This window comes from Microtus oregoni, unplaced genomic scaffold (assembly GCF_018167655.1).
Source record: "Microtus oregoni isolate MIOR12 unplaced genomic scaffold, Mior012 000103F_ref0000194, whole genome shotgun sequence".
Lineage (NCBI taxonomy): Eukaryota > Metazoa > Chordata > Mammalia > Rodentia > Cricetidae > Microtus > Microtus oregoni.
Genome location: NW_024544717.1, coordinates 3,425,975 through 3,449,752, shown reverse-complemented (window position 1 = coordinate 3,449,752; position 23,778 = coordinate 3,425,975). Strand labels below are relative to the sequence as shown.

Sequence of the window (23,778 nt, the reverse complement as noted above, 5' to 3'; positions counted from 1 at the left end):
ATAAATCCAACCTGGAGTCTTAGGTTAGCATATCCACTTCCAAACAAGCACTGGCTTTTGAAACAAGGAATGGCTGATATTTCCTCATTCTTGGCCCGCAGGTGTCTGCAGGTCCTCGCTACTCCGCTACTCCATTAATGGCTGTCACTTTGTGAATTCTGACTGGTGAGCAGAGCTGTAGCTCAGGGGGAGGGCGCTTACTTAGCATGCAGTGGATTCAACCCCAAGCATCTCGTACAATCATCTCATAGCAGCAACATCCCCTGCTGCTGATACACAGCTGAAAAGCTGGTCCTCAGTGGCCATGGACCCCAATGTGGCCCGGAAGAATCTTAAGTAGATGCTCAATAAATATTTGAGGAATAAAATCTGGGAGTAAGAGAGCCGTTCCTGTGAGCAAAGATGGTTTCATCACCTAGTGTCCGGATACAACCTGGTCAGCCACAGGGATGCTGAGGAGCTGAATTCTGAATTCTTTCCCAGAGGAAACTGGTCCAGAGCATACCCATGCACTCTTTCCTGTTTTAGGTACCTCAACACTCACCCTCATAACCGTCTCTCTCTCTCCTTGTATATCTACCATCTACCTAACTATAGCTATCTATTCTATCTTTTCTATCCAGCCACCTATTTGCCATCTAGCTATTATCTGTTTCCTTAACTCTTCAACTATCTGTCCATCAATTACCGATCTATAGACTTTCCTACCTCCCATAGCCATTTGTCTGATTTTGTCTCCATTTATGCCCCCCTCTCCTCCTCCTCCTCCTCTCTCTCTCTCTCTCTCTCTCTCTCTCTCTCTCTCATCTCTGTTTATATCTCACTCCTCTGTCCTCCACAGCACACTGTATTTCTCCCTGAGTTTCTCAGTCCTCACGGAGAGAAATCAGCCTCTGGGTGAGGCTCAGCTGGCTTTCCTGAAGACCCCTGGTTGCTGGATATGTGATCACACTGTGTGAAGATATGTCTGTGTTTTACCTCACCTGCCTAAGGCACCTTCTGATTGGTTTAACAAACAGCTAAACAGCCACTAGTTAGGAAAGATTTCCAGGCAGAGATTGGAACTCTGGGAAGAATCTGAGGCATGGGAACCAGCTGGAGGAGAAGGAAGTCAGATGTTCTGTACTGGAGAGAGATAAGGAGCCACATGGCAGAACATAGATTAATATAAATGAGTTAATTTAAGTTTCAGGAGATAGTTGGAAACAAACCTAAGCTAAGGCCAAGCTTTCATAATTAATAATAAGTCTCCACATCATTATTCAGGATCTAGTGGTCTAAGGAAAGTATAACTATAAAGTCCTAATTTTCTTCCAGGTCATTTGGTTCCCACGTCCTTATTGCAGCTCTTTTGTAAGAGAACGGAGAGCAGACAGCTTGCTATTTCTGCTGTAACTATGGTGCCAGATGAAGGAGAAGACCGGAAGGGGCATGGAAAGAGAAGTGGAGGACCCTGGAGCTACAAGAAGCCATCCCTACTCAGGATGGGGCTCCCCAGAAGGGAGAAGAGCAGGGGGCTCTCCAGAGGGGAGAAGGGCAGGGCTGGAGTCCCAGGAAATGAGAGGATACAAACTGATTGGCAAGCTTTTAGCAGACACATCTATGAAGCCAGAGGATGCCTGGGTTGTGATGGTGTACAGTAAGATGAGGTGTGGCCTGGGAGGAGTTGGGGAACAGGGGTTGGATATGATCTAAATATGTGTTCATCTATGAAATTACCAAAGACCACGTTCTAAAATGAGATGGAATTGGGGGTTTAAAAGAAACAACTGGCTCTAAGTGAAAGCCCAGTTTATTTTACTTGCAAAGGAGGTGAACTTGATCACTTATGGGCGTTCAGCCATAATTTACAATTTTACTGGTTTTCCAATTTAAAAACAAAAAAATACTTTAATAGCCAAGAAAAGTCTAAACCACCTCAAAGTAAAGTCTAAGGCATCACGGTGCCCCCACTTTGCATAATTACAGTGAGGGAAGGCACTTGGCAGGCATCTCTCCCCCTTAAACTAGCTGGATTAGCCATGCTAGGAAGCAGCTACTGTGGCTCTATTTTCCATGTGCGCATGTGTGTCTGTAGTGTGTGGTGCTTAGTTTAATTGTATATGTGTGGTAGTGCCCATTTGTGTGAGTGGGGTGCGAGTGCACATGCCAACGTTGGGATGCCTTTCTCAAGGGCTCCCTACCTTGATTTTTTTATAGACAGGATGACTCACTGAACCTGGAGCTCACCGATTGGCTAGAGTAGGCTGGCCAGCGAGGCCTCACCAACCCTTCAGACATACCTGGCACCAGAATTGGTTTTTCTAACATGTATTCTCATACAAACAGATGCCTGAAACATGGCAGAGAGAAAAGAACTCAGCCTTCAGGAAGAGAGCTCTGTTTTCACTACTGACCTCGGTGCCAGCACAAAGGAATAAGAACACAGGTTTCATCTGCCCCTTCCTGCTGCTGCAAGTCTGTACCTGGGACAAGCAGCAGAAATGATTCCGGAACAGGGATGATAGGTCCAGCTTTGAGAAACAGAGCCCCAAGAGCGGCTGACTCTCTAGCCCCTCGGGGTCAGGCCCTCCCCTGAGGCAAGTTAGATGACTCCCAGGAGGCTAGTCTATAGTCCAGTTCAGGGCAGGGGCCAGAATCTCACCAGCTGGCCCAACATCCTTTCAGCCACATTCCAGCACTGGGGGGGATCAAGTGTCTTAGAGAACTTTCTTTTTGTCATTTTTATTTCCCAGTTCCTTAAGCAGCCAAACTCCCCCTGGAGCGTCAAACAATATGTTGAAGGCCAGTATGATGAAAAAAAAAAATCACACCACCAATTCAAAGAGTCTCAGCGTTCTGTGCCCACGTACTGCCTAAAATTGGAAGAAAAAAATAATCGCTTAAATATTACTTTTCCTTCATTGTGAAGGTATCAGTGAGTGAAACTGCCACACGGAACCTGAAGGAGTTGTTACCAGTCTCTGAAAGGAGAGCTTGCCTTCCTGGATGCCATTTAGCAAAGGCTGTGCCTCCTCGCCCACACCCTCCCGTCAAGCTCTCTGCATATTGTAATGTCTAAGCAGGGTTCATACCGGAGTCACATGGTGGCTATCAATGGAAGTCTTATAATTCCATGAGACATTTTCAGCCACATTTCCACTAAGCCGCTGTTCTCTGATTGGTGCCCCAAGATCAGTGCTCTCTCTCTGTGTTTACCCAGTTTGTGTTGAATGAGCAAACAGCAAAATTGTTGGCCTAATGCCGAGGCTCAGCAAACAATTGTTCCCCTGTTTATGGGCTTGTTTGTTTCTGGTTGCCCTGTGCTTGTCACACCAAGTGCCTTGAAGGGACAAAGCAAACACGCCTGCATTCTGAGACTTAAATTCTTGGCTGCTGTGACCATCAGGGCTGGCCTGGGCTTCGTGTTGCCGTTTTACATGAGGTGTTCTGATGTTTTCCTTAGATATGATGGTTTCCCCCATCACAAAGCACTGTAGACCGACTGGGGAGTGGAATTCGAAGGGGTGGGTTAAGAAAACTGAGAGCTCAGCTCTGAGTAATGCAATGAATAGATGCTGTCTTCCAGAACCACAGCGGTTGGGCTGAAATGATTCTAAGAAGGATATGAAGACCCGGTACATATAACTTTAAAATGAGGTCTTTGAAGTTAAGGTGACACTTGCACTGCTACCCATGTCTCACGATCTGGTACTTTCTTCTTTTGTTTCTAGAAACTGTAAGGCATCCACACCCCAGCTCTGATAAAAACCAGCAAATCAACCCCGCAAGGTTCTATTCAGTACTACACAGCGCCCCTGTAGAGAAGGGCACTCCAGCAAAGTGTGTGTGTGTGTGTGTGTGTGTGTGTGTGTGTGTGTGTGTGTGTGAATGGGGTGGCAGAGGAAGGTGGAGGCAGTGTCTGCACAGCTGAATGGAATGGTATTCAGTGTCTACTGACTGGGAGTTCTATTGTTTAATGAGTGCCACCCATCACCGTACTCCTACCCCCAACACACACAGGTCCTCAGGTCCCAAGTACAAAGTAGATATTGAATGGCTTATGGACATCACCATTTAAAGTCAAGACCAGGGGATGGCTCAGTTCATAAAGCATTTGTCTTGAAGGAATGGGACCTGAGTGTGATCCTCAGCACCCGTGTAAGAAGCCGTGGGAGGCAGTGTGTTGGGGAGACAGAGGCAGGAGGATCCCTTAGGTTTGCTCATCCACCAGCCTCACCTAGTTGGTAAGCTCTAAGCTTTTAGTCAAAGAGGGACACTGTCTCCAAAAGGAAGTGATGGCGTGCCTCCACATACCCACTCACACAGATGTCCCCGAGCACGCACGCACACACACACACACACACACACACACACACACACACACACCTTTTCCACTTTAAAAGTAAAATAAAATCAAGATTAATCCAGGCGCCGTGGTGTGGACCTATCATGACGGCACAGAGGAGGTGGAGGCAGGAGAATGGCAGGATCTTGTTCCAGAAAAACCAAACTATAAACCAACAAATAAAATCAAGAGTTTTGGTAGTTTCTATAAAATCTAAACAGTAACTCCCTTAAACTTTGCAGGCCATATGTTCTCTGCCACAGCTACTTAGTTCCGCTCATGGTAACACAAACTCACCACAGATAAATGTAAACAAGCCAGATGGCCCATATTCTGGTAAATTTTATTGTAGACACTGGCTTTTGAATTTCACATATTTTTTAAATGACTAAATGATGGCGATTTCTTGGTCCCTTTCAACCATTTAAAAACATAGACTATTTTTAACTCGTGGTCGCCTAAAGGCAGGCTGTGAGCCCAAATCGGTGTTGGGTCCTAGTTTTCTAACCCTTACTGAGCCAGGAAGAGATTGATGTAATAGAAATAATAGTCATCGGCTTAATTGATTGACCTCATCCTTGGCCAGGACTCAAAGTGTCAGCTCTTACTGTACCGATGCAGTAGTCTGGAGAGTTTGGGGGTGAAAGTCGGCGTAGGATCTTGCTCTGCATTGAAAGAATGCTAAAAAACACAGTGGCATCTGAATTGATTTCTCTGCTTGATTTCCCACTTCTTGCAAATGCCTAGATTTGGAACTTAAATTGGAAGACTTTCAACGTGGAGTGGGACTTGCCCCACCCCGTGTGCCCCACTCTGCCTAATCTAGTGGTGTCCTGAATGGCTAGATCATCTTGCCATGGGTTACCTGTCCTTCCCAGGCAGGTGAACTTCCCACCAAATGGAATGTGATGGTGCACACCTGTAATTCCAGAACTCCTCCAGGGCCTGAGCTGAAGGATTGCCTTGAGGTTGTGAGAGTATTGGCCACACAGTAAGCAGGGGAAAGGCCAGCCTGAGCTAGAGGGAGGCCTTGTCTTGAAACAAAACAAGCAAACAAACAACAAAGGAAAACAAAAAGGGGAGGGAGAGAGGGAAGGAGAGGAAGGAAGGGAGGGAGGGAGGGAGGGAGGGAGGGAGGGAGAAAGGGAGGGAGAAAGGGAGGGAGAGAATGGGGGGAGGAGAGGAAGGAAGGAAGGAAGGAAGGAGGAAGGGAGGGGGGAGACAGGGAGGGAGAAAGGGAGGGAGAAAGGGAGGGAGAGAATGGGGGGAGGAGAGGAAGGAAGGAAGGAAGGAGGAAGGGAGGGGGGAGACAGGGAGGGAGGAACAGGGAGGGAGGGAGGGAGGGAGGGAGGAACAGGGAAGGAGGGAAGGAGGGAAGCAGAGTACTCTGTCTTTTCCATGCTGACTGACAAAAACCCCTTCTCTCCACCAGGAAGAAGAGACCAGAAGGTGTGTACCATCACGGATCCTACTTGCAATTTTGGCATAGGGATCTTTCCAGGCAGAGAATGCCTGACTAAAATGAGGCCGGAGTTTCTCTTCCTCTAGCAGACTTTGGGTTAATTATCCCCATCATTTTCCTCCTCACTCCTTCCCACTTCCACTTCCTGGGTTTCCTTTCCATCGTTTGCAGTAATAAGAGATGATCTACACTGCTATTTTTTACTGCTGTTTTCAGCATACTCCATTGTAAGGTTATGAGATTTAATTCTGAAACTGCCTGTGTTTAGCACTGGGACTCCACAGTGCCAGTGATGGGCTCTCAGGAGCCAGAGGAGTTGGCCCCAGCACACTCCTAGGGAAAGGGTATTTTCACAATTCTGGACCACAGTCCTATGATGCAGTAAATGCCTGCATAACACATTTTGGTGCTGCCCCATCCATTCCATGAAAACTTCTGTCTACAGATTGCCTCAAAACGCACACAGGCATCTGCAACATTTACCCTTTAGTTTTATCAAAAACCCATTGAACTTTCCCCAAGAACATTTCCCAAGTGCCTTTGGCATTGGATTATCCAAATGAGACTTTTCCAAGGTAACTTAGTTAACCTGTGAGCCTGTACTTCCAGAGATAGCCCTCAAACAGCCGCTAGTTTCATTTCAACTCCTCATTCACAAGTCTTCTGAGTTTGTTATTTCGCAATTATACAACGTTGACTTGGGTTCCGTTCATCTTCCTCAAAGTCAGTAAGACTCGACAAGCATCCTCACTTGAGCAGCAGGAGGATAACAGAGTGAAATGATTGTCCATACTGCTGTAAAATAAAGCCCAGAGTAGCAGCTCACACCTGTAATCCTACTACTTGAGAGGAGGATATCTGTGAGTCGGAAGCAGGCTTGGGTTCTAGGCTGAGGTCCTGGCTACATTAGGAAGACCCAGTCTCAAAATGTCCAAAAATAAAAACATATAAAATTTGAAAAATATTTACACACCCTTGAATCCTTTTAACAAGTGAGGCAGAGGCATGAAAGGCGGGAGTGCCAGGCCGTCCTGAGCTGAGTCCAGGTCTGAGCTGCAAGCAAGCAAGAAATAAATGTATGGTTGTAGCGCAGCTACGATCTAGCCACTTATAACAGGGCGGACCTCTGGGTTCCTTGGGGAAATTCTTGGAGTCTTGCATTTCCAAGAAGCCTGGGTTGAATTTTCCAGTTGTTTTGAGACACGAAGGAACTGAGCAGGCCCCCTGGGTCCCTGTCACAGCTCCCTCAATAAATAGCTCCCTGGAGATCTTGGGAAAATCACTCACTGGCTTTGAGTCTAAGTTTATAGCCTTGAAAACGAAGGGTTGAGACATCTCAAGTATCTTTTCCACTCCACCTCCTCAGTACTCAAAAAGGAAAACGGTTGAAAATAGGATGAAAGGGTTCGAGAGTTTAGGAAGGAAACGTGTGAGCAGCCTGCAGCCCCCTGCTCTGTCTTTCTTGATGAGTGACATCATGTTTGTTTCATTCTCTACACAATGTACATATACCCCGCCCCCAGCACAACCACTCCTAAAGTGGAGTTTACAACTTAAAAATGATTTCGAGACCTGCTGGCAGCCGCAATGGTCCTGTGTGATTTTCATTGTGGACTGGCTTTGTTTCTTATGTGACCGTCCTTTCCGAGGTCGCGCCCTGTGGCATTGCCTTCTGTAGGCTGTCTGCTTTTCCTTCAACAATCTGCCGCGCTGTGAAGCCAGGACGAGGTAAGGGGAGTGGGGGCGTGTCCTAAAGAAATGAGCGTCCAGGAAGATGCTTAGGTTCAGTTTGTCCCTTTTTTTGCTCCTGAAGCGACACTAATTTGCATTCTGGTAGGGGTTTGGATAGTTTCTCAGATCTTCTAGTTTTCCTTTGCAAAAGTCCCATTGCTGCTCAGGTCCCAGGTCTGTGTGACGCGGTTTATTGTGGCAACAGTTCCCAGCAACTGCCCAGATGCTGAGCACCTACAGCCCAGCCTGGAGGTGGGGGGAGGAGGGAGCGCTGGGCCGGGATTGGGAAACCGGGGACTGAAGGACAAGATAGGAGTTTCCCCGGCACTGCCTAGAGAGGAGGCGCGATGGGCTGCGGACCTTCCCAGCAAGCAGGGGACCGGAGCCAGAGCCACGTGCCCTCACCCAGGAAGGGCTGGGAAGAGGGATCCAAGGTAAAAGACAATCACAGACCGTGTTGGAGCACACGCCTGGAAACCCAGCATGCAGGCGGCTGAGGAAGGAGAATTGCTTCCAGTTTGAATTTGAGGCCTGTTTGGATTACAGAGTGCATACTGAGGCTACATAGCAAGACACTGTCAGAGAGAGCAGAAGGGAAGGAGGTATGAAAGAAATGGGGGTGGGGAGACCTGAGGAAGACAAAACCACAGCATAGTGACAGGATTTCCCACGCTTCCACATTCAGGAAGCTCTGGAGTTTTCTGGAGCCAGTCTGGAGTTTACTGCCCTCTTAGTAGGTACCTAACAGAATGAGAACCAAGCATGTTTATTCTGCCACTGATGCTTGGAGTCGCCAAATCAAGAACGAGTACATGCATCTATGTATCTATGTCCAAGAAGACAGATGTATGTGCCCATACCCCGGGCAGATGAGGAATAACAGGAGGGCTTGTGGTTCTGCCCATCACCCTGGTTTCTCAGGGGAAGTTGGGAGTTCCTGGCAGTTGCCAGCAATTGGTGGTTCCGGAACTCCTGTTCTCTGTATTTATCTCCAGCACAAAGCTCTGTTAACCATCTAGCTACATCCTCTGGACGGTGAAGCTCATTGGGGACAGAGACAGAGGGAACCTAATTTGTAAGTCTCCTTCCCGTCTTTCTACTGTGCCTCAAGCTTGTGTCCGTGTCATTTCCCTGGCGATATTAAAGTGAAGTTCCCACAATGCAATGGAGGCAGAACAACTGGGTTGCTTACCATCCTTCCCTGACTCTAGAAGAGCAATTAGGCCCTGCTAGCCTTAATGAGCCAGGCTTGGCCACCTATAAAATTAAGAGTGAAAGCAGAGAAAGTTTTAATTTTTTTCAATGTGATCACATTGAGAAGAGGAACAACAACAACAAAAAAAAAGGTCCGGTGACTCCCCAAGTCCATCTTTGGGGTCCTGGCATGGGGGGTCTAAACAGAGGATGAGGAAGCTTAGCAGATAAAGGTGTTTATGCGAAGCCTGAATACCTAAGTTCAATGCCCTGGTCCCTCATGATAGAAGGAAAGACCTGAAAACTGTTTTATGAGCTCCACACATGTGCACACACACACGCACACACACAGAAATGCAGTTTAAATTTTTATGGCAAGAGGGACTGATATGGGTGCTGATCCGGGTATGATCCTTCCCATCACTGACCCCATTATGATCCCGGCTCCAGACTCTCCAGCAGAAGTGATCTGGCAAGTTACTCTGGTCATGGAGTCTCTTCCCAGAAATAGAAACCCTAACTAAGACAGTGGTCAAAAGGACTCTTTATGGGTTTTCTCTAACATCTGATATAAGTCTTGCTTTTTTACTGAAAAAGGACTAAGTTACTTGTTAAAACATTATGTCTATGTGTGTATGTGCAAACATGTCTGTGTGCATACACATGTATGCGAGGGGAGTGCATGGCCCATGCTTTTGTTGAAGCCAGGGTTGATGTTGAATATCTCCTTCTGTTGGTTACTAAGTATTTATGTTGCATTTTTATATTGTGTGTACACACCAGCAGAGATCAATAAACAGCCTGTGAAAGTCAATTCCCTCCTTCCTCCATGTGGGTCCCAGGGATTGAACTTGGGTCCTTGGACTTGGCAGCAGTGCTTTTCCCACTGAGTACCTCATTGACTTGCGCCTTATTTTTTATTTTTTTTTTAAGTATCTCTCACTGACCCTGGCGCTCATTCACTGGCTAGACTGTTAATCAACAAGCCCTGAAATCTTCCTGTCTCTGTCTTCCAGCGCTGGGAATACTGACATATCCCGCCACACTCGGACTTTTTGTGTGGGTGCCGGAGATCCAAACTCATCCTCGTGTTTGCACATCAAGTGCCTTAGCTTCTCAGTCATTTCTTGGCCCTCTTAAATCTTGTTAAAGAGTCATTCCTGAGTGTCTTTGAGGGGTTGCTATTTGTAATTATATTACTAAGAGTAAATTAACAAAATTTCTAGTTCCAAAGTCTTCCCTCAGGTCCACAGGCAAATGCATTTATACATGCTTCTGCTCACCAAGTGATTGACAATTTCAGCTTAGAGAGTATCAACAACTGATTCCTGCCAAGCTGTTTGGAAAATATGTTTCCCAAAAGAAGCTTCAGAAGTACATACAGTACTTACACTACACACACACACACACACACACACACACACACACACACACCTCAAAAAGCAAACAACAGGCACCTGTGTATAGTTGAAACCAGTGTCTTTTTTAAAAAAATGCTGGTGACTCTCTCACACAGCTGTCAGCCTGGGACTTGTAAGTTTTTAATGTGAAACCTGATTTTAAAAGAATGTTAGCTCCAAGGCATTGAAGTATACAAAAAGATCAATCTGAAACGTCGAACTTATTGAACCTCTGCTTTGACAACTTCATCTTGGGAACATAATAGAATCTCCCACCCTCCTTTTATCATCCCACCCAGTACCCTTCTTATGGAAAACTGCTAGGTTAATACAATATGTAATATGTATTTGTGTGAAAATATAAAGCTTGCACACATGGCGACATCCCCAGTGTATACAGATTCAATTATTTATCAGTATCGCTGGTGTCTTTCTTTGACTTACAGCTACCTCAATCTAAATTACAAAATGGGGCCAACATTCCTCCACTGTGTTATGACTTGACATGAATTGACATGACATTCGAAAGGTGGTCTTAGTTTTCCAAAGAGAAAACCTTTTATCTCTTTCTAGAAACTTAAGGCTGGTGTATTAAGAGATGAAAAAAAAAAGAAAGAAAAGAAAATTGTTCAGGTTTTCTTGCACCTGTCTGTAAATGCAAATGGGTAGAGCTCCTCCCTGGGGTTCCCATCCCAAATCAAGCCTTTCTGGTGATGAGGAAGCCATTGGGAGGCCATCTGAAGTGGTAGTGTTTGAATCCATTCCAAGCTGTAGATTGTAGAATGTGTGGAAGAAAGCCAACTCTTCTGGTCTATGAACACTCAAAATTTCACTCCATTCCTAAGTGTTTTATCAGCATTTTGCTGGCTGCTGTGGCTGCCGTTAAGCCTCTTCCATTTTCAGTAGCTCGACTTAGAAATGTTATATGACAAAATCAGTCCTTACATGTCACATGGTGCATTGCTGGGTTTTGTTTTGTTTTGTTTTAAGTGAGTCTACAAAATGCAACACAATACAAAAATGTAAAAATATGCCTCTCACTATCACTGGCTTTAAATATCTGAAAACTAGGGAAAGAACTCACAATGAGGATTATACATCTTTAAGTTCAACCAGAGCTCTGAGGCCCTGAGAGGGAAGCATCCCACAGTGTCTGTCTTGGATTCCTTTGTCAGATGGGCACATCCTAGTGTCTCCTGAGGGGAGAAGCCCCCATTGAGGGATTGCCCTGATCAGACTGGTTTGTGGACATGTCGGTGGGAACAAAAGTGTTCAATCTGTGTCATTGCGTCTTAGAAGTGTATAATTTTATCATTTTCTTTTATCCATTACTAGAGATCAAATTTGGAGTCTTGTTTGTTGGTTGTAGGCAAATGTACTATTATTAACCTGTATTCCCAGAGTGAGGAAGGGGAAGGAAGGGTCCAAATTACTCTGAAACTCCTGTTCTTCAGGTTGGACATCAGACACATTTTGTAGCAAGATGTGGGCCTTAATAAATTGGTCAACCCCACCCCCACAGCCTTTTTGGCCAAAGCCCAAAGTGCCTTCCCCAGCTGGCTATGACCGCTGACAGGAATTTCCCCAGCAGATGCTCCTTGTTCATGTTTCCCTGACATCCAATAATCTCCATTGCAGTGTAGGCTTCACCCCTACAGATTGTGCCTTTTCAGGCAAGCATGCTAACTCTGCCATGCAAATGCCTGGCTCCCTAGACTTTCCTGAGCAATATTGGTGGAAGCCTCCATCACCCATAACACTTATATTCTAGGTACCTGGAAAACTAGCATTGCATGAGTGACGTTAAGGACTGTTCCCAAGGAGAAGTAGCCAGGTCTCCTTGGACATACCCTTTGATGCCTGCATACATGAATGACTAAACACAGAAAGATGCTTTGCAGATGGGTTCTCTAGAGCTCTCATTTCAAAGAAGTCTTTCCAGTAGTTATAATGAACCATTGATGGATGCTACCAGGCCAATTCTTGATGGCTTCCAGGTACTTTTCCTATTATCTCAAAGCCAAGTACTTGGCTTTTTTTTTTTAATGGTGCAGATTTCCTTACCAACCATAAACAGAGTCCTTTTCTGTTTAAGTTTCTCTATTCCTTTTACTCTGATTTTTGTTATCAGGTTTTCCTGTAAATTGGGCTAAGGGAAACTAGCTATAACCATGCCACAATGTGAATGCTTTATTCCCCTGAATGATCTCTAGCAGATTAGTTTGCCAGCTTGAAATTTAGCCTCACACAAACTCTCAGGGCATGGATAGAAAGTAGAGTCCTTTGCCAGAATTTAAACTCATGGGCCCTTGTCCAATCCCCAACAGAGTTCTCATTTCCATTTGAAGCCTCGTGGGAACAGTTTTTACCATCAGCATTTCTGTTGATATTCTGAACTTCTGTGCTGTCTTCATGATTTCCCACTGAACTCTGCTTATAGCATTCTAAGGTTTCCCTTGCCTGTATCTCCAAACATTTCCAAGTTTCTCCCATAATTCAGTTCTATAAGGTTCTGAACAACACACTCAGGAGCAGCCACAGTAATGAGACTACTTCTCAGTATCAATAATTTCCCATGTTAGTAAGTTTTCTGTTACTATGACAAAATGCTTGGGATAAACAACAGAAGTGCGGAGGATTTATTTTTGCCAGAAGTTTCAGAGGTTTCAGTCCATGGGCACTTGGTCCTTTGCTGTGAGACAAAAATTAATGGCAAAGAGCTTGAGAGAGAGCAGAGCTTCTTACATTATTGAAACTGGGAAATAGAGAGAGCCAGAGAGCAAGGGCCTAGAGACAAGATACACCCTCAATGACCTAGTTCCTCTGTGTACCACACCCTAAGTCCATTCAGCAATGATTCCAAGGAGTCATTGCATTTATCATTCTCAGGGTCCAGTCACCTCTCAACAGGGCTACCAGTTGGGGACCAAGCCTTCAATATATCAACCTTTAGGGACATTTTTATATTCAAATCAAAACCCTCTCTCTGTCTGGTTCTTATTTTAAAAAACTAACAAAAAACCAATTGTGATTGCATCTGGGGTTCACATGAATAATTCCAATAGCCTGACTTTCTTGAGAGCAGGACTTAATCACATCTGTAAGATCACTATATTGTATAACATGACACCCACGGGCTATGATTACTAATCAGACTACTACAGACAGTAATTGGTAAGTGCTCACAAATCAGACCCTGCTAGATTGTTCTAGTTTTCCTAAGAAATCTCACCGAACTGTTCTCTTTTCACAGGCTAGTGACAGAGTGACTTCTTCCAAAGAGAACTGCAGCCCCAAAACGGAAGCTGCATGGCCCAAGGACACGGCAGACAATGCTGAAAATCTAGACCAGCAAACCCATATGGGAAGCCTGCCTGGGACTATTCCAGAAAGCTCTCCACCTCCTAGTGAAATAAATGGGAGAGTAAATTCAGGTAACTTTGCCTCTGTTCTTGTTGCTCTCCAACAGATATCTGGTCGACCTCTAAATATATAGTGTATGTATCTGATGGCCCCTTCTTTTGGGGTCTTAGTGTACTTTAAATGGCAAGGTTCTTATCTCTAAGACATTCGAATTTAGTCTTAGGCTTTTATCATGTGAGTAAATAATGTTAGCCATTAATCTTGTGGGTGAAGTAGTTAAAGCCATCTTAAAACAACAAGAGCGACAAGAGCCCTTGTTGAGACTTGAAAACACATTTTAGGAGTAGAAACCGCACGACTTAAGGGAATGTGAGCCCCTGTGTTGTTGTCTTCCTAAGGGAAAGGTTTGCATTTGAAAGAATAAATAAAACCTTCATTAAACTATCCCCCTCCCTCTACCCATCCACAGCACAAGCAAGTGCACAGTAAAAACATAAAAGACGTAATTATTATCTGGTATGATGTTTAAAAAGCTATTTGTGACCCTTCTCATGCAATGCTGTGGCCTCCCCTCCTTTGAGCTCTCCCTTGTGGCTGAGTGATGACATCTTATTTATATAGTTGGTCTGCCTTTGGAACAAAGGAAACTGCACAGACCTCAAGGGAAAGAACATTGATTTAGTTTAAGGGAAAACTTTTACTCCACGTCCCTGGCATTTCTTCTCTCACTACAAGTTAAGATAGAAAAATAAAGAGGATGGGGCCAGAGTGTTGGCTTAGTGGTTATGAGCCATGATTGCTGGTACAGAGGACCCGGGTTCATTCCCAGCATCCATATCAGGTAACTCACTAACACTTGTACCTCCAGTTCTCGGAGACCTAGCTGATAAAATGATGTTTGTATGCATGTGAGTACGTGTGTCGGTGCAGGTGCATGTGTTGATATCAGGTGTCTTCTTCATGTGATGTCTCCCGTATAGAGAGAAGCATAGTTACATGTTTGAGCACTTTTCTTTTTGTTATTGTTGTTTCATTTCATTTTGTTTTAAGAGACTAGGTTTCTCTCTGTAACAGCCCTGGCAGTCCTGGAACTCACTCTGTAGACCAGGCTGGCCTCGAACTCACAGAGATCCACCTGCCTCTGCCTCCCATGTGCTAAGATTAAATGTGCGCACCACCACTGCCCAGCTTGGGTGCATTCTATAAGACTCAGTGCCGAGCTCTTTGCATTGAGAATGGGCTCCATTTCATACACCTACGAGGCTGAAGAGCCAGCATTGGAAAGCACTGATCTGCTTGGCCCTTTAGTGATGCCAGGTGACTTTCAGCTGAACACTTTCTTGTGACGGGAGGGGGGGGGGCTAATGTCTGAGATGAGAAACAGCTGGCCGTCATGGGAGCCGCCTCTGCATATGTTTTCAAACCACAAAAAGCCGTGAACATTGTCCTTGTAACCACAGATTTTAGGAACAGCTGCGAAAGCCCCCGTCCACTGAACACTGAGGACTTTTTGAAGAGAGTTCACTTCAGAGGGCTCTGCAGAGTGTCAGCTATGACTTGCGAAGCAGAGCCATCTTCGGGCCCACAAGCCTGCACCTTTTATTTTATGACCTGATGGTGTGGAGGTGGCTGTTTCTGGGCATGGGGGATTTGCAGCGAGGAGGCTGCTCTCGAGAATACAGCTCATAAATCTGCTCCTGTAACTGGCTCCATGGCTCATCTTTAAAATCATTAGTAAGATCTTAGCTGCCGGTGTGCTAGCTCCAGATCGGGTCCCCTTTGAGGACTCTTTCCGAAAAGGCAGACCTCCCCTCGGAAGATTTAGCAGATGGTTGAACTGTATACCAGGGCTGCAGAACCAGCCAGCCCTTGGCAACTTCATGCCATTTACCGTTTGTATACAAAGCATAGAAACCAAACTGCAGCTCGGAGCAGTCGCCAAGAGGATGTCCTCAGCCTCAGCTGCAGTTGAGATTGTAATTAGTGGAACAAATCAGCGTCACCCGACCGAGTGCATGTGCGTTGTTACAACAAAGAGGCTTGGCCACGGCAGCACGGGGACGGGGCTGGATTCTGTGCACTTGAGACTTGCTACGGAAGGAATAGATTATGCTGATGTGTTTGTAAAGACAGCAGCGAAAACTTGAACTTCAAAGATTTACAGAGCTTTATAACGGAAGCCAGATATTGGGGTTGTGGCGATGGGCGTTAGCAACCTGAGTGCAGTCCTTGGAACGCCCATGGTGGAAGGACAGAACCAGCTCCCTCAAATTCTCCTTCAGCCTCACAATCATGCAATAACACACACTTGCATGCATACCCACACATAAAATAAATAAGTAAATGTAGCACGACTAATAAAAACCCTGAGACAGATACTGGGATTCAAGTTGGAAGATCAGAGAAACAAAGCAGCCAACCACTAGAAAGAGAGCTCTCGCCTCTACAAAATCTTCAGACTGAAAAGAGAGCGAGTTTCTGCCTCATCCCACCTTAAATTCCTCCCTAGTGCTGGGATTAAAGGCGTGCACCACAACCACCCCGCCCCTATGGCTAACTAGTGTGGTTGCTGGGATTAAAGGTGGGTGCCACCACTGCCTGGCCTGGATGGTTGATTAGTGTGGCTAGCTTTGCTTCTCTGATCTTCAGGCAAGCTTTATTTGTTAGATCATAAATAAAATATAATAAATAAATAGCTAGATAGATAATTGGTAAAATTATTTTAAAAAAGAAATTATATATTTATACAAAAGTGTCGAGACAGATTTGATTCAGGGACTTGTATAAGGTACCCATTAATCAGTTTTTAATTATTTACTTTGTGCATGTATGGGTGTGAGGATGGTGTATGTGTGCATCATGTATCCTAGAGTGTGTGCGGGTACATATGAAGTTAGAAAAAGATGTCCCAGTGTCCTGCTCTATCACTCCCAACCTTGTTTTCTTGAGACAGGGTTTTTTGCTGGACCTGGAACTGGACTGACAGCCAGCAAGTCCCTTGTCTCTGTTCCCTGTTCCCTTACAGTGTTGTGGCTGTCAGCATGGTAACTATGCCAGACATTTTACACGGGTGCTGAGGATTTGAACTTGGGTCCTTGTGATTTTGCAATGAGGTCTTTTACCTACAGAGCTCTCTCTCCAGCCCCCATTTAGCATTTGGGTGTTAAAATCTTTATTCTTAAATTTCTCTTTCTTTATGCTTTTTTTTTTGAAGACTCAGTTGCCAATGGGATAATCAATAAACCCCAACTCCTGGAAAGTTGGGAAAGACCAAAGTCATCAGACATCCTGGAAGAGTTAATTGTCCAAGGAATCATACAAAGTCGAAGCAAAGTATTTAGAGATGGAGAGTCGTATGATGTCATGGCAAGTGATTTTGTAATTAACATTTGTTTATACTTAAAATTAGCAATAAAATATAATTGATCACAACTCATTATTTCCAGTATATAAGACCTACAGTATAAATGATATCATTTGTCTAAGCCAGATTTTCCTTCTATAAATTCGCTTAGTTCTCTGCGCACCATGCTTCTCGGTGGATTCAGAATCACCCTGATCATTAATGATTAATGAAGCCAATAAAGCATTCCCTGGGCTTGACTGAATTTGGATATAATAAGTCCCAGGAAATAACAAGCTTTCATCTTCCCGGGGATTTTTATTGTGTTGTCTTGTAGAATAGAAAACTAAACTGTGGTTTACCCACGAGGAAAAACTGCCAGAGCTCCAGCAGATATGCCTACATGGGAATACGTGCAACCATGAAGAAGAAGGTTCCAGAAATTGTCGTGCTCTTTCTTTTTCTTCATTGATTCGCCTTGTTTTATTTGTCACTGTTTGACATTAATGTGAAAAATATTTATCCTCTGATTTTAACTAATTTAGTGGAGATCTCAGGCTCTAAATTTTTATTTAAGTGAACTTTGTGTGTGTGTGTGTGCATACACGTGTGTGCATGACATACATGTGGAGATCAGAGAACAACCTCTGATAGCAGTCCTCCAATGCTTCCACCTCTGTTTGACATAGGGTCTCTCACTGACCTGCAGCTGGCCACACAGGCAGGCCCACCAGTGTCCAGGGATCGCCCTGTTTCCTTAGCCATCTCATCCCTGGGACTATAGGTGTGCCCCACTTGCACAGTTTTTATAGGAATTTTATCAAAAAAAATCCCAGATATTTACTCAGGCTGAGCCCTGTTTATGACCATAAAATTTTTAATATGTTCTATATAAAACTCTGAACAGAATTATGAAACATGATTAATAAAAAGCTCAGAGAGAGAAACTGGGGTTTTCCTTAAAATCAGAAAAGCAAGCACCCAACCATTGACTCTTACCTCGACCTCAGTCCAAAATGACGATCCTGCCTCCAGGAACCTCAGAATGAGACTGTGGATGAGAGCTGTTTCCTCCCGTTCTGTAATCCTCTCTAGGGCTGGGATTAAAGGTGTGCACTGCTGTGATTAAAGGCACGCACCCCCGGTTTCTTTGGCAAACTAGTGTGGCTACTGGGACCAACGGTGCATGTTACCACTACTTGGTCTATAATGCTGACCAGCAGAGGGCTATTTTACACTCAGATCTTCAGACAAGCTTTATTTAGTAAAATACAATTAAAATGCCACTAAGGAACTAAATATTTTGTTTGTTCCTTTGTTTATAACCAAGGCTCCCAGGATCACCTGACACATAGATAAAAGAGAAATTAAATTGGGGGGAGGGGCAATGGAAAGGAGCCTAAGGAAATGAATGGAAAAGACAAGAAACAGAGAGATGAAAGTAGAGACCAGAAGTTGAGAAGTTTCTCAACGTTGTAGAGAAAGCAGTTGGCAGTGATTACCTCAGCATGGTGTGTAGATCAACTCACTAACTGCTTAAGCTAATATTCTACTCTGTACGGGAGAACTCGAGGATGAAATCCAAAGTGGCATTCTTTTTATACAAAACAAAGTAGGGCCTGAAGAAGGCATAAGCAGAAATGAAAAAAGATGGCCAACATCAAGATTATCACCAAACAGCCAACAACAAAAGAAAATAGGAAAATGAGATGGTTAAAAAGGAATTTATAACATACTTGATGATTAATCTCAATTGTCAACTTATATAAGATATAATATAATATATAATCACCTGAGAAAATATTTTTTGGGCATGCCTGGGAGGGCGCATCTTGATTGTGTCATTGGAGGTGGAAGTACTGTCCCCTGTGGGCGGCACCATTCCTTGGGCTAGGATTCTGCACTGTTAGAAAAAGAAATGAGCTGAAGATAAGCATGTATCACTCTTCCCACTTTGCCTATGGATGCAGTGTGACCAACTGCCTCACGTTCCTGCAGCTAAGGCTTTCTGGCAGGAGGGTCTGTACCTGAACAACAAACCCTTCCTTCCTGAAGTTCCTTTCATTGGTATATTTTATTACAGTCATGGAAAAGTAAAGTGTCACTTGACATTTTCATAGTATCACCATGATCCAATATGGTTTGGATGATGACAAATATTTGACTGTATTTGAAAATATGAGAAAAACATGTCTGTAATAAAGATGGAGAGGGGCTATTTTTTGAGCTCTAGATGAGCCTCTGGGGACAGAAAAAAGAAAATGATGTCAAAAGATGGGAGAGCAATTCAAATGGAGGAAGACATATGGAAACACTCCGTTGCTAAGTGAAGCCTCCTTAAGGGAGATGCAGTAACTCCTTGATGCTAATACCCGTGGGAATAAAATTACAACTTAGTTTAGTGAGCCCCAGTCACCAGAGGTGAATGAGTTCTGACTTCTAACAAGGGAGTGCACAGAATGATTAGCTTAAATATTGTGGAAGAACTCTATTCATGACAATGATGGACTTGAAGTTTGATATCATTAATTGAATTAAAGGTAAATTCTCTTCTAACATAGGATGGGATGGAATGGGATAGGATGGGATGGGATGGGATGGGATGGGATGGGATGGGATGGAATGGGGAGCCTGAGCAGGACCTTCTCAAAAGGACCACATGTCACAAGCCACAAGCACACCACAATACTTTTTCTCTCTTTTGTATTAGACCCACATGGGCCAGTGTAAGCCAGGCTAGCAAGAGGCCGGGGCAGCAACACACAGCCCTGTTTGTTTTGTAGCCCAATGTGCTAGGTATTAACCTTACATTGGCGTAAATCACTTAGGAAGATTTTAACACTCCCAGGACCCAGATCCCGCCTTGGACTCATGCCTGAGTATCGGGCTTGGCTTTCATGCTTTCAGAATCTTCTAGATGACTCTGTGGGCAGCCCATCCTGAGATCCACCCCTCCAACAACAAACCTGCACGTGAGGCTAAGTCCATTATCCAGTGGGAAGGATTGAAGCATTGGTGATCGTAGTTCACACTCTATTGTTGTAAAAAAGAATTCTAAAATGTTCTTGGACATACATTTTCTTTTTTTGTGAGAATTTTTTATTGTTTTTATTGAGATATACATTTTTCTCCGCTCCCCTCCCTTTCTCCTCTCTTCCCTTCTACCCTCTCCCATGATTCCCATGCTTTCAATTACTCAGGAGATCTTGTCTTTTTCTCCTCCCTATGTGGATCCATGTGTGTCTCTCTTAAGGTCCCCTTTGTTGTCTAGGTTCTCTGGGATTGTGGATTGTAGGCTGGGATTAAAGGGGTGTGACTCCTAAATACTGGGATTAAAAATGTGAGCCATCACCACCTGTCACTTTCTCTTTTAGACTGGATCAATCTTGTGTAGCCCAGGGTAAGCTTGAACTCATAAAGATCCATCTGCATCTTCCTCCCCAGTGCTGAGATTAAAGGTGTGTGCCACCACTGCCTGGCCTCTATGGATAATTGGTGGTTTAGCTCTGCACTCTGGTCTTCAGGCAAGCTTTATTTGTTAGATCACAAACAAAATATCACCACAAACTCTTTAAAAAATTTCCTGCTGAGGGGCTGGGGAGATGGCTTTGAGGGGAAAGCAATCCCTGAGGACCTGATTTTGGCTCCCCAAAGCCCCCATAAAGGAGGATGTGGTCACTCATGTCTATATAATCCCGGCTCTCCTAGATGGAAGCTCTTCCTAATGGACGGTGGAGACAGGCAGGACCCCTGACTCTCTTGGTTTAGCCATTCTGCACATGCAGTAGTGAACGAGACGAGCAATCTTGTCTCAAGGAACGTGGAAGGCAAGGCTGGTCACCTGAGGCTGTCCTCAGAAGTTCATCTGTGTGGCATAGTGTGTGCACACCTGCTCTCTCTCTCTCTCTCTCTCTCTCTCTCTCTCTCTCTCACACACACACACACACACACACAGAGAGAGAGAGAGAGAGAGAGAGAGAGAGAGAGAGAGAGATTTAAAAATTAGGTTCCTACTGATGGGTACGGTTAGAGTGATTAAGTAGAGGCTTAGGAGAGTGTTCGTGCATTGTTTTAATTTTCTGTTGTAAATGCATGTTTAAAAACCGTATTTTTGGAAAAGAATTCAAGTTAAAATTTTGTAGCCCTTTATTACAATTTCACTTTTGTAACTAGATGATGCATAACCAGAAAGTCACTATCACTTTTCTGAACTGCCGAAAGTGTGGCCATTCAGATATGATGGGCAATTTTTACTATTTGGCAATTGCCAATAGCAAAGCCTAGCATAGAGTCATTGCTCAGTAATAATTGATCACTCTCCATCATAAGATCAAAAAGTAATAAAAAAGCTAATCTCTATCCAAGTGAAAATAAATGGTAACACACAGAATATTATGAAATCAATTGCTGTCCTTGAAGAGTATAGGTCAATCAACCAAAGTTAAACTCTGAATGTCTTACACTGAGCTAGACTTTCACACACACACACACACACACACACACACACTTTCTTTCGGCTTTCAGTCTTGAGATCTCTCTGGTGAGTCCTCTTCCATCCGGCTTCAGTGGTACATTCTCAGGCTTTGTTTTAATACCCTGGTATTTTTGAGACATCAAATGCATTTTAATGCTTCTGTGCATGGCCGAGATGTCTCAGCAGGTCAAGGTACAGATGCTGAAGCTGGACAACCCAAGTTCAACCTCCGAACGCACAAAAAAGAGGAAGAAGAAAAGTAACCCCACAAAGTTGTCATCTAACCTCCATCCACATGCAGGGACACATTCAGGCCCTTATGTGCGTGCATGCGTGCGCATGCGCGCGCACAATAATAAAAGCAGCAATAATAACAATAATAAATGTATTTCTGCTCTGAACAGATTTCACATTTATACTGCATCCATCTGCCACTTAGAAAATTTAGACTTTGAAATTTGCACTTGAAGCTGTTTTTTTCTTGCCTGCTCATCTCCACTAGGCCAAGGTAATAATCGTTTCTCCATTAAAAGCAAAATGTCTTCCTCCAGGTGGACACGACTGAGAAGCCACTGAGAAAGCCGCCGGCCAGACTGAAAAAACTTAAGGTGAAGAAAGAGGTAAAAGATTTCACAATCCAAGACATAGAGGAAAAGATGCAGGCGGCCGAGGAGCGCAGAAAGGTAAGGGCCGTGGATGCTGGTCGGATGGGGTTGACCGCCTCCTAAAATGAGCAGCTGCAAGACCTAGCCTATCAGGAGCCTTAAGACAAATCACGTGCATTGATGCACTGCAGCTCAGTGGTCCGTGTGCTTCGGGGGCTCAACACTTTGTTTTTTTCTTGAAAATTATTTTTGTGCTGTGCAGGAATGAAGTAGAACCGTGAACTCGGTTGAAATTTGTTGTTTCGTCTATATTCCCTCAGTAAACACTATTCAACCCTCTGGATTAAGTCATGTGTGGGGGAAGTTTCCATCCGGGTTAGAGGGAGGAGGACAACCTGGGTAGGGATGGGTATTGAGCGAAGCGTGGGTTCTGAAGACCGTCAGGTCAGCTCCTATAGATTTAAGCACTAGGGTCTACAACCCAAAGCCTGTTGTTCCTGAGGGACATGCCTTTACTCCAGTTTCCTTCATTTCTGCCTCCCTATTTAGTGGCCTAGAGAGCAAAGACTGGACTATAAACTCTATGGGGGTGGGCCCTGTGTCTGTCTCTTCCAATATGGTTCCCCGACAAACATCTCTTCCAAGACCAAGTAGTCAAGTAGAATAAGTAAAAGCGGTCGTGACAAGCAATATGGATGAGAATGTGAAGAAAATAAGATTGCCAGGGTTCTTTTCCATTCTTTAATATCACTTTTCAGACCAAAAAAGAAGAAATAAGAAAACGGCTACGGAGTGACCGGCTCCTGTCCGCCGCCAACTCTTCAGATGCAGCTGAACCAGGAAGGGCAGAGGCTCCGTTTGCAGAAGGTCTCCCAGGTGTGAGCACCCCTGCTTCGCAGAGGTCCTACACACAGGAAGGAGAGCCACGCAAAAGGAAGAAAAGTGGAAATGATGTGGCCCAGATGAATAGGGTTGACTCCTATGCGGGTTTGGGGACTGTGGAGTCAGACATGTATTACAACCGAGAGGACGACATATTCTAATAGTCCACTTTCAAAATGAATCTCACCAAGGGGTCCATTACTTCCAGTTGCAACAGTCTTAGTGCGTCTCGTGGTCTTTAGGAAGTGACTGTGGCTCTACTCGTTGACATTGCTGCCCTGGGTTTAGGGCTCATTGTGGGAGCAGCAAGGGGATGAGTTTCCGTTGAGTGAATTAAAGGCTATACTTACCCATGAGGGATGGGGGATCACAAGGTTGCTGTTCTCCTTCAGAGTGCCTTCCAGCATTAGCTAGAGGTCTTAGATTAGGAAGCCCTGGCCAGCTTCCTTGAATATGCTTGTGCCAAAAGAAATTCTTCCTTTCACTGGCCTTGGCCACACCCACTGATGAGTCCTTCACAGCAAGTTGTGTAGATGTGTGTTGTGTTTATTAATAATCTGCGTGTTTCTTATGTTTTAATTCTTTGCTGTCAAAAATAAAGCAGTATCTTGAAAGTTGGGTGAATTATAGTCTTATCTATATAATGTAAGTCATCTATATCCAGTGGTCAAGTAATGTCCAGGATGGAGAGCAGGGATAGTGCCCTCTGGGACAGCACTCGCCCATCATGGGAGCCCAGGTTCCATCATTACCACCACCACAAACAAAAACACATCAACAGATACCTGTGTACAGTAACATGCACTCTTCATGTTGAAGAAGAAAAACTCTGATTGGGAAAGAGTAGAAGGGGCTGAGGGGACTGAGGGTCAGTCCCATGGGTCCACTCTTTCCCACAGACTGTCTGAGCTCCTGAGCTTGCTACTGTCATCTTGTCGGAATTATTTCTTTGTTCTCCACCCCCTTTACCAACTACATCCAGTAAAGAATCATGTCT

The 23,778-nt window shown here is 44.5% G+C and overlaps 1 protein-coding gene across 1 annotated transcript; it reads left to right on the top strand.

Annotated features, from left to right (window-relative positions):
* Window positions 1-7,867: 7,867 nt before the first annotated feature.
* On the top strand, window positions 7,868-23,204 carry LOC121443242 (stathmin domain-containing protein 1-like). Its single transcript, XM_041644923.1, has 5 exons — window positions 7,868-7,954; window positions 13,368-13,548; window positions 16,692-16,843; window positions 21,846-21,977; window positions 22,658-23,204. Exons 1-5 carry the CDS (start codon window positions 7,868-7,870, stop codon window positions 22,940-22,942), a joined length of 837 nt encoding a protein of 278 aa, XP_041500857.1. The 3' UTR covers window positions 22,943-23,204.
* Window positions 23,205-23,778: the final 574 nt, after the last annotated feature.